Source organism: Epinephelus moara, chromosome 5 (genome assembly GCF_006386435.1).
Source record: "Epinephelus moara isolate mb chromosome 5, YSFRI_EMoa_1.0, whole genome shotgun sequence".
In the NCBI taxonomy this organism is placed as follows: domain Eukaryota; kingdom Metazoa; phylum Chordata; class Actinopteri; order Perciformes; family Serranidae; genus Epinephelus; species Epinephelus moara.
In genome coordinates this window covers 13,929,503-13,940,271 of record NC_065510.1, presented here as the reverse complement: position 1 = coordinate 13,940,271, position 10,769 = coordinate 13,929,503, and the positions used below count along the sequence as shown (strand labels likewise).

Here is a 10,769-nt window from a genome sequence, read left to right as displayed (position 1 = left end):
GCCCCCCCCCCCCCCCCCCACCAGACAGCCCCGCTCATGGGAAGGGGGGAGACTGAGGAAGAAGTACAAAACCTCTGTTTGTGCGTGCAAACGTTTGTTTGCTTGTGTATACTAACATGTAATTTGTGGACGTGTGTGCACATTTACACGGGTAAGGATGCATGGATTCTAGCCTTGAGCTCTAAAATCAATTATCTCTAAAATCTTGGCTGCACATTAAGATGTTTTTGCTGCATCAATGCGAGTGACCTGCAAGTCATCATGCAACCGTTTTACACCTATTCTATTAAAATTAGAAGGAAATGAGAAGGAAAGGAAGTACATTTTTAATTTTAGTAGCAACATCATACAAAAAAAAACTTCAAAGTAAAAGCTCTCTTTTGAAAACAGCGAGCCACAAGCTCTTCAGTGTCAGCTTTTTTTTCTTCACAACATTCTCAAACATCTGGTCAACAGTTTTACTGTACAAAGCGGCGAGCGCGGAGCAAAGTGCGTCCCGTTTGAAGTCCCCATCTGTTGTCCTGACAAGCAAAACTTCCTCGTCTTAAACACTAAAGCTGCGGCTGCACTCAAATTAAAGAGTGTTTAACTTTCCCCCGCTGCAGTCACAGTGGTTCACTTTAATGGCCACATAACATAAATGTACAAGTGTGCCCTGGAAGCACTGCTACTTCAAAAGGCTGCTCAGCTTTCCAAAAGAATCAGCATTTTTGCAAAAGTTTTTTGTGCCAACTTTGTTCATGCATGGTGCAAAGTAGCATCTGCCAATATTATTGATAACTGATGTGTTTCTGTTCCTTCATCTCTGTTTCTTTGCGTCTCTGCTGCTTCCTCAGACCTGCTATATCTGTGAGGACCACGGGAGAGAGAGCAAGGCTGCATGTGGAGCCTGCATGACCTGCAACAGACAGGGCTGCAGACAAGCTTTCCATGTAACCTGGTGAGTATGAAGCTGTGTGTATGAGTTGTATGGATATATGTCATCAACAGTATGGTAGGGATGCCCCGATCAAGTTTTTTTCTTACCCCCAATCCCGATCTGAGTCATTTAATATTGAATATCTGGTGATACTTCTATTTCCCTAGATAATACAGCCTCACAGTGCACAGCTCAAGTACTATAAAGTTGTAGAAATCAATCCAGTGTATAGACATGACCCTCTCCTTTAACCTTTTTATCCTTGTTGTGTTGAGGGAATTTCTCTGTCCTTTTTTATGAGAGTATTCTCCAATTTTTGTTGCATTGGTGCAGCCTGGCCTGACTTAGCCTACCTGCATGAACTGTATTCTGTTGAGTGTTTATTTCCGTTGTCTGTACATCATCTACATGAATGAGGCTACATTAATAAATGACTCTTTCTGGCTTTTTGCACACTGGGCTTTTGTTGCACTTGCAGTGGTGTGGTGAGTGTGGTTGTCTGTCTCTCCTCTGAGCAGGGTGGTGAAACACTATGCGGCATAGATGACAGCAAATTGCAAGAGACTCACACTGAGCTGAAATGAAACAAGTGCTTATGACGTTCATGAATAACATAAGTAAACAGTCTCATACTGAGTTTTTCTGTCAGTTTTCGTGTGTGGTGTTTTGCTGTGGGCGAGGTCCAGTCCCTGCTCTGACACATTGGAGCTCAGCGGAGTGAAGGAGAGGGACATTGGAGAGTTGACGACAGCTCCACGTGTTGCATCGCTGTGCATGAAAGCTTCGCGAGTAAAACCACCTGTGTGACAGCTAATGTAAACGTATCGGATCAGGCTCTATTTAGCGAAATATAGCCAATCGCAAACAGATAAAAATGACTTTATCAGGTCTGATGCCGACATCTCTGCAGTGTGGTGATGCAGTGTTTTTTCAAAGACTTCCAGCAAGCAAAGATCTGGCAGGAATACTTCAGACAGTGTGCCATAAATAAGACATGACATTGTTTTGGAACAAGGGTCAAGACCTAATCAGATTATAGATAACACATGATTGATTTTACTTACTGACTGATGCAGTTAGTTGTGAAACAGTCACCAATCATCAGGAAGAATGGCCTGTAGTATTCCACAGCTGGCCTCAAAATGCTGATCTGTATTTCCCATAGCTGTGTCTGTTTCACCATGTGTGTACTACTTTTTCCACTCTGCTTCCTTAACTCTTTACATTTGTATTCGTTTTGTTTTGTAAATTTATGAAAGCTGCATCTGATTTCTACCACAGTGCAGAAGTTGACAACTCATGACTAAAATCAAGCCTGGACAATTATATGGCACAGATTTTTGTGTGCAGAGATCTGACATTTGATCCATCCTGTCTTTATAAATGACAAAAGCTCTCAAGGGACTCGGCGACATCCAGGTGTCGTCGTCAGGGTGTGTGTGTGTGTGTGTGTGTGTGTGTGTGTGTGTGTGTGTGTGCTCTCCTGTTTCCTCCCCTGTCTGATCTTGTGACATCCTGTGTTCAGCGCTCAGATGGCAGGTCTGCTGTGTGAGGAAGAAGGTCCAGAAGCTGACAACGTGAAATACTGTGGCTACTGCAAGCACCACTACAACAAAATGGTAAGATGGACACAAGTAGAGATCGCAAACCAATATCCTCACTCAACATATCACAAGAATAGAGAAATCAGAGAGTTACAAACATCTCAAACTCCACATCGATGAACATGGTAGCAGCTACAAACATCGGAGGTAAATTACCCAGAATCCTCCCTTAAATGCATTGTTAAATGTTAGAACTGCTGGTTACCAGTAAATATAATTGCTAAGCTTTTATTACACCTCCTTAAACATGTAACATCTTTTTAAATTTAACCACCTACAAAGCTTTGATTGGCTCAGTTGTTGGTCGGGGAAACAGTAGTCAAGGAGCACAAAACCAAACCTGTTTAATTACTGAGATGTGGGCAGCAATACAGACTTTATTAGGAGTTGTTTTAGTCTCACACCAACACAAGAAGCTTATCTGCCTATCTTAATGTTTAGATTCCTCCTTCAAGCATTATTTAAAAATGTAACCCACGCAGTGTTTAAAAGTTTTATTTGGCAGTCCCTCCAGGAAATACCTATGAATGACACACAGATTCAATCATACGAATTTATGAAACAAACTTTAATATAACATTCCACATTAGAAATATCTTTTAAAAACGTAACTGCATCAAAAGCCTTTTTACTATATATAACTCACAATTCCCTCTCTAGTGTCTGTTTTACATTACTGTGAAAACATCAGCAAATTTCTCCTCTCCAAAGTTTATCACCGAAACTATATTTTACAGAATTACATTAAACACATTAAACACATCATGAGAATGCTTTTTTTTACGTTCACCCAAAACTCATTTTTACTGAACAAAGCATGATCTTTTAGTTCCTCGCTCTCTTCCTGCCGATGTAAACACTGATTTGTTGTTCACAACGTAGCATTATCAGGGAAACCTTAGAGTGCGTCCCTCAAAGTGTCAGTAGTAAGTTTGCTGCATCTTGTCGTCCCTAAGGCGTCACCAGGAAGATCTCATTTCATCCGCAACACATTTTCTATTGTCCCTCGGATGACAGTGAGATCAGTGTGATCACAGAGCCCATTTGCCAAACACTCATTGTATTCTTCTTGTACCTGCTCATTAATTTTAGTCTGTGGCTGTTAGTCTGGAGCCCTGCTTTTGATGTGACACAAGAGAAGAACATCAGCCACTGCCATTGGTGATACCTAGTGATTTGTCTTGTCCATGTCCATGTGTGTCACCTGTTCTCCAGGAGTATTCTGAGGCTGAAAAATGTTTGTCAGTCAAGGTTATTTGTGTTCCACCACCCCTGCTTTCATGCAGAGCCTCAGGGAATTGCCTTGCTACGTCTTTAGCTGTAATTTTTGTTGGTAAATGTGAGACATTCGTGCCACACGTCTGCATCCTCACAACCCAAAAAGAAGAAAGTCAATTTTGTGACATTATGCAGGGGATTGCTATGATTGGTGAAACTCACGGGAAACAATGATGATTTGTAAGGTTTGTGGAAAAGTTGTGGTGATTGGACAAAAATGCAAGTTCGTGCAAATTCGTTCATTGCTCTGTAGGGGCTGATTTGGTCTTTACATAATGCTCACTTTCTCCTTTGGTTTTGCAGCAGAAGAAGTTGCGCTCCAGTGAAAATACAAGTAGCTCCTTCAGTCATACGAGGGGCCGCTCAAGCTCTCCGCCACAAGACAAACATCACCACCACAGACAGAGGAAGGTAAGCGCTAGTGTTTGGTTGATGGGAAAAAAAAAGAAGGTGTTGTAGGTATTGAAAGTAGAATTTTGGTATTGGTGCCAAAATGACATCATATTGGCACTGGTATGTTAAAAAAAAATGTTTCAAGGCATGTTAGCTGGTAGGACCTGTTGGCTCTTATCTAACGTGAGCTGTGTGTGTGTTTCTGTCCGTTCAGAGTCATAAAGACAAGATTCGGCAAAAGGAACGCCATAAGAAGTCCTCTGACAGCCTGGGCTCTTCAGTGACAACCAGCAGCATAGAAAAGGTATAAAAAGCCAACCCACAGGACAACTTGTGACCTTGTGACATGCAGGACTCTTAGCATGCAGTTGAATTAATCTTGTAAATGACCTGTACGTTTTGGTACAGATATCCTCCAGTCACCACAGCAGCAAGGACAGCGACGGAAAGTCCAAGAAGCTGAGCTCACACAGCCACAGTCATCGAAGTAAGAAGACAGGAAGCACTGGCAAGAGCTGCTCGTCCTCCTCCTGTTCCTCCAGTCCGTTCAACACAGGTAAGATTCTCTAAGTGAAACAGGAGGCAGAGTGAAGTGTTGCCAAGGCGACACACAGACTGTAGGTAGAAGTAACTTTATTTGAGTTTGCCTTTGTGTTTCTCTCGGAGGTGGTTCCCTGTCTTCGGCTCAGGATTTCCATCAGTTTACATCCTCCTCCCGCCTGGAGCGTGACCACGACCAAGGGGGTGACGACCACAGTGGTGAGGAGCGAAAGGAGCGCCACAGGAGGCCAGCGGTCCAGGAGGAGGAGGATGAAGAGGAAGATGAAAAGGAGGAGGACAAAGATGAGGAGGAAGAGGAGGAGGAGGAGGACAGTAAATACCACAAGCCGCCAGCTTTGACTCCTGCAGATGGCCCACTGGCAGGGTCGCAGAGTCACGACAGGTCGGAGGGCAACTCGAGCCCTTTCGAGAACAAGGTCACTATTTCCACCTTTGGGTCCATCATGCGCATCACCTCCTCGTCGGGGCTGGGCAGCAGTAGCAAGATCCGGAAGATCTCCTCCTCGGGGGACTACAAGCCCTCCAAGTCACTTTGTAAGCCGTCTCAGCTGAGCACGCCGCCTATTCTGGAGGAGGCGGCTCTGGAGGACAAGGCCACGCCTCCACCGCTGCCCAGAGAGAGAAGGCACCGTGGCAACAAGAAGAGCAGCCACGGTCCAGGGCGGCCACGGGGCAGCAAGAACCGAGAGAGACGGGAAGAAGAGCATCACCACCACCATCACCACGCAGCGCCGCCTCCTCCAGCCTTAACCTCCTCCGTCTATCCGAGCCCGTCCTCCATCCCCCACTCCACCTTTCCCTCCACGCTGCCCCCCACTGCCGTCTCCTCTTCTTCCTCTTTCTCCTCCTCCTCTGCAGGCAGTTTTTCCACGAGCCGTGGCAACTCTCTGCTCAGCTCCGGTGAGTCTAAGCGAGTGGGTGTGTGTGTGGTAGCCCTCTAGCTTCCTGTGTGTGAGAGCTCAAAGAAAAAACTCTTTGGTGTGTTCATTTGCAGCTCGATTCTTAAGTGTTGAAATGTTTCCATTACACATGTCATGTCAGCACCACTGCCCCACTTTATCTGTATATCACAAGCCGCCAGATACTGATTCTGTTTTTCATACGCAGGGTGTTAAAATTCAGAATATTGTCCTACATGGTGGTTTTTGTGTGTGCTGCACATGTCTAGAGTGCTAGATTTCCTGCCCTACTTACAGATTGATTCTCTCGAGTATACGAATGCTCGGATGCCATATGTTGTTGACTTTTGGGGTCTTCTGAGATGAAAATGGGAGCGAATATCTTTTTACTTTCTCTTTGTGATCCCTCAGGTATCTACTCCAGTCTCAAGGACCCTCTTACACTGGGCGGGGGTGTCTGCAGTACCCCTCTCTCCCTGGGTGGAGGGGTGTGTAGCACCTCCTTGTCCCTTGGAGGGGGCATGTGTAGCACCCCTCTCTCCTCAGGACTCCTAACATCCCACGTCTCCTCACTCTCACTTCCGTCAGTCAACGCTGTCTCAAACATACAGGTATTTCAGAGAGAGATTTAGATCAGTCAGCATGAAGGGTCTCTGGGTGAAGTGTCACAATTATATACTTTATTGTAGTATTATGAGCATAACATTATCACAGAGCTGTAACAATTAAAAAAATAGTTGATTGACAGAAAATGGATCTGCCAATCAATAAATGGTTTCAGTGATCATTTGCAGCTTCCAGCTTATCAGTTGTGAGGATTTGCTGCTTTCCTCTGTCATGTGTGACAGTTAACTAAATTTCTTCAGGGTCAGTTGGTTAAATTAAGTAATAAGAGGACGTGTCTTCAGGCTCTGGGGAATTATGATGGGCATATTTTACAGTTTTCTGACTTTTTTATTTATTCAGGGTCCCCACAGTCATGGAAAACCTGTAATAGTCAAGGAATTTCACAATCTCATTTTCCAGGCCTGGAATAGTCATGGAATTAATAAAATCAGTGAAAGTTCTGCAGCACTCTTCCATGGATAACCTTCCTTGTAATCTAACAAACATAACCAAGTATTGGAGATTGGAAAGTGTAAAGTATACCATACACTTTTGTTCATATTATACTTTGTATTCATCAAATTTTATAATGGGACTTAAAAAAGACATGGCAAAGTTTAAAAATGTTGTCCATGAAAATATGTGGGAACCCTGTTTATAATTTTATTGTTCTGAATTATTTTCTTTCTATTCTCTACTCGCACAATGTAGTGTGACATTCTGTTTTTATGAACTGCACGTCTCTGTACTTCCTGTCAACTCTTCAGTAATGTTACCTTCACCTCCAACCTTAATGATATCAGTGCTTTTTCATCCTTACATTAGTTACTTAACTTCACTTGTGCATATTGTTGATAGCATTTATTACTCTTTGTTATTGTATGTCGTGTTTTTGGTCATTTTAGTTGCAAGGTTAGCCTGTTAGCTCCCCTAGCTGGCTACTAAAATGACAGTGGTCAGCTCTACGGAGCTTCACTGCACGCATGGGAAAGTTTTCTTTGCAGGCTCCTAGAAAGAACTTTCTGACAGAAAGCTGTTAATTTTCATTCTTACCTAAACCACAACTTTTTTTCATAATGATAACCGAAGAGTCCCTCTCTGATAGAAAGCCCTTCAAGAAAACTTCCACCAACTGCTTTTACTGCTCCATTTCACAAGACAGCATAGGTCAGTTACTTAACGTGTTGGCAACCCTTCAAACACAAAGTGTAAAGAAGAGACAAAGCGACCTAACAATAGCTAAGCTTTGTGAATCAGGCTAATTTTAGTGCTCGACTGACTACATTTACATGCACAAAGTATTCTGTTTTTTCCCCTTGTTCCAAAAATGACAATATTCCTACTGGCATATGAAAATAACTTGTCTGCTAATATTTCCATTTACGTGCAGCTGTGCTGATTAGCTTTGTTTATCACATCAAAATATGGAAAACTGGAACAGCTGGAGCTGCTTGTGCCATTGTGCTTCTTTGCATCAAAATAGGATAGGAGTTTTTCACCTGTGGCAGACTTGTTCCACCGTGTGAACACAGCCTCCCTCTTTCATTCCATCAACCACCTTCTTCTCCAAGTGGGTTTGTGAACAGAACAGAGCTGACCCCAAAAAGGCGAGAAGCCATGTGTCGCAAACTGCTGTAAAAATCTTAATTGAGACACATATTCTGAATGCACTGTAAACATGTAAAAAAAAATAATCTAATAAGCGTATCCTACATCTCATAATCAGTAAATGCTAGGTTCCGAACAGGGCCTGATTCAGAAGAGCCAAAAGGAACATGACGTTAATGTGACCCATATGAAATTCTGAATGTTGTCATATTTGAAGTAATAGTGGGATATTAGTGTGCATCTAAACGTGGTCCCTGAGTGATTAGCTTACGTATTTAATGGTTATCTAAGACACTGAAGTGATTATCAAAATGATCTTAACCACTGAATACAAAAACGAACAGTAACAACACATACAGAGCCAGCAGTGAAAAGTGAAGTAACTGAATTAAGGATTAAAAAAAACGCTGTGATCACTACGGTTGGAGCGAAGATAACGTTACTGTAGAGTTGACAGGAAGTAAACAGATGTGCTGTTCATGAAACAGATATACGTCAATGCATTGTGCAAGTAGTCATTAAGTAAAATGATTCATCAATAAATGTATAAGATAATCAGCAGATGAGCCAATAATGGAAATAACTGTTAGTTGCAGACCTACATGATTCTATGTAGTGCTGAAACGATTCGTCGAAGCCTTTTAGGAAGCAAAAAAAAAAACATTTTTCAGCTCCTCTTTCATGTCTCTGACAGCTGCAGCCCTTGTTAGGTTATTAAATTATCAAAAGCAAAATGCACTTCTTTGATAATTTTGTTAGTATCATCCAAGAATTTCAGTTTCTTTACTAACTTATCCTCTCCAGATTTCTTTGTCAGCGAGCTGTTGATGTTCCCTGTCTCGTAGGTTCATCCAGGTTCCAGCACCTCCTACAGCCTGACCTCCACTCAGCCTTTCGCCAGCTGTCTCTCCACAGCCCCAACACTGCCGCCACTACTGACCCAAGGCCAGACCTCACTGTCAGGTGAGAGGAGCGCAGAGATCAACATGATTTATTGGCGTTTGCTGAGAAACTGAAGCTAGTTTTAGATCTCTGACACAGATATTTTCTCTTTCTCAGAATGTGACACACATTAAATCTCCATGTTGTATCATGTTTCACTAAAAATAAGTATGAGTAAATCATAACAATTCTTCCCTGTTCTCAGAGTCCGACCTCGATGACTGTCGCTTCCCATGTCAGGGGAACTCACCAAGAGAGAGTCTTTCCTCACAGTATGTCTCATTTCATTTTTACTGGTATTTTGTTAATGTTAAGACATGATGTTAAACTCCTCCAGTGCTGCTGAAAATCATCTCTCATCCATCATTCAGATTAAGTTTCCCTGAACTGTAGCTGTAGTCAGATCAGTTTCTATTTCTGTAACCAGCAACAGAAAACAAGAAGTAAATAGCAGCTGGCTAACTACCCTAGTGACTGTGTGGATTAGAAAAAAAAACACTAACGACAGCCACAGGGTCCCTTTGGTAGTTTCCCAGCATGACTGAATCGATGACTTTGTACTTTTTGCTGACTCCATGTTGCTTTTCTCCTCCTCCACACCCAGGTCTCCTATGAGCTGTCTTCCTCTTCTGTTCGACCAGAGGGACGGGCTGGGTGCAGGAGTCAGAGCCCGTCCTGAGAACGTCCCTCCAGCCAGCTCCCACATTGAGCTCCTGCTGGAGAAACACGGCAATGGAGAGATGGGAGTCAACAGTGAGTGTGCCAGGAAAAAACACATGAACCAGTGTTTTGCCACGTGGTTCCAAGATAAAGCTGAGAGTCACAAGATCTTTTTTTCTTCTTCTTCTTCTTTTTTTTGGTGAATAACTGGATAATTGTCACCTCCTCAGGCCTCTAAAAATCAGTTAAATGAAACAGTCAGGGAAGAGTTGAACTTTTTGAACTGCTTACATTACATTTGGGTAAGGGGTCACAAGTAGTTTCATTTGACCTCTTCCTCTCCACTAAGATGTTGGTGTTCTCAGCTGACATTGCTGTCAGAGTACATTTTAAAGCTAGTAAAGATACTAGTATCATATGAAAGCGAAAGACCTCATTTGTCACTAAGGGGGCTGAAAATGCTCTAAAGTTAGGCTAAATTTTGTTCAGGGAAAAACTGGCATGGCCATTTTTCACAGGAGTGTTTTGACCTCTGACCTCAAGATATCTGAATGAGAATGTGTTCTTTGTGCACCCTCTAGTCTCCCTTTTGCAGATATGCCCACTTAATGCTGGTCCCATGTAGTTTTGGACTAAAACCATGCAGGGGGTTTTTGCACACAGTATAAATTTGTTATTTTCGCCTATTCTTAAAATGGTGTTTTTGAATATTTCTGCATACTGGGGTCCCTAAAGAGTCTGGACTGGACTGTAACTGGAAGGTTGAGACTATTGTGGATGCAATGAGCCCAGTTTTATTCATGTGATGATGTCAGCCCCCCTCAGTACCATTTTTTTAAAACCAACATCACTGTATAAAATGACCTGTTGTGACCTGTAAGAAAATCACAGCCGCATTGAACTTTAAAACCATAAAATAGACACTTTGGGCATTCAGAGGCCATTCATAGGTACAATGACACTAAGGCAGTTTCTCAGTACTTTTCTAGAGCAGAAGTGCTCGCCATGCAGTTGCAACAAAAACAATTGCAGTTGCTATTAAGTTCCACTCCTGTCAGCTAACAACAGGAAACTGAGGCTACAATTCACACAGCCTCACCAAAACTGGACAATAGAAGATTGGAGAAATGTTGCCTGGTCTGATGAGTCTGGATTTCTGCTGCGACATTCAGATGGTAGGGTCAGAATTTGGTGTAAACAACATGAAAGCATGGATCCATCCTGCCTTGTATCAACGGTTCAGGCTGGTGGTGGTGTAATGGTGTGGGGGATATTTTCTTGGCACACTTTGGGCCGCCC

The 10,769-nt window shown here is 42.8% G+C and overlaps 1 protein-coding gene across 1 annotated transcript in view; it reads left to right on the top strand.

The window, feature by feature from the left end:
- The window catches only part of LOC126390573 (protein AF-17-like), a 29,656-nt gene that overhangs the window by 7,378 nt on the left and 11,509 nt on the right, over positions 1 to 10,769 (top strand). Inside the window, exons 5-14 of the mRNA XM_050044949.1 lie at positions 837 to 940; positions 2,445 to 2,538; positions 4,105 to 4,212; positions 4,409 to 4,498; positions 4,603 to 4,750; positions 4,861 to 5,655; positions 6,066 to 6,265; positions 8,714 to 8,831; positions 9,016 to 9,082; positions 9,415 to 9,563. Coding sequence (XP_049900906.1) covers positions 837 to 940; positions 2,445 to 2,538; positions 4,105 to 4,212; positions 4,409 to 4,498; positions 4,603 to 4,750; positions 4,861 to 5,655; positions 6,066 to 6,265; positions 8,714 to 8,831; positions 9,016 to 9,082; positions 9,415 to 9,563 — 1,873 coding nt within the window. The remainder of the gene's footprint in view (positions 1 to 836; positions 941 to 2,444; positions 2,539 to 4,104; positions 4,213 to 4,408; positions 4,499 to 4,602; positions 4,751 to 4,860; positions 5,656 to 6,065; positions 6,266 to 8,713; positions 8,832 to 9,015; positions 9,083 to 9,414; positions 9,564 to 10,769) is intronic.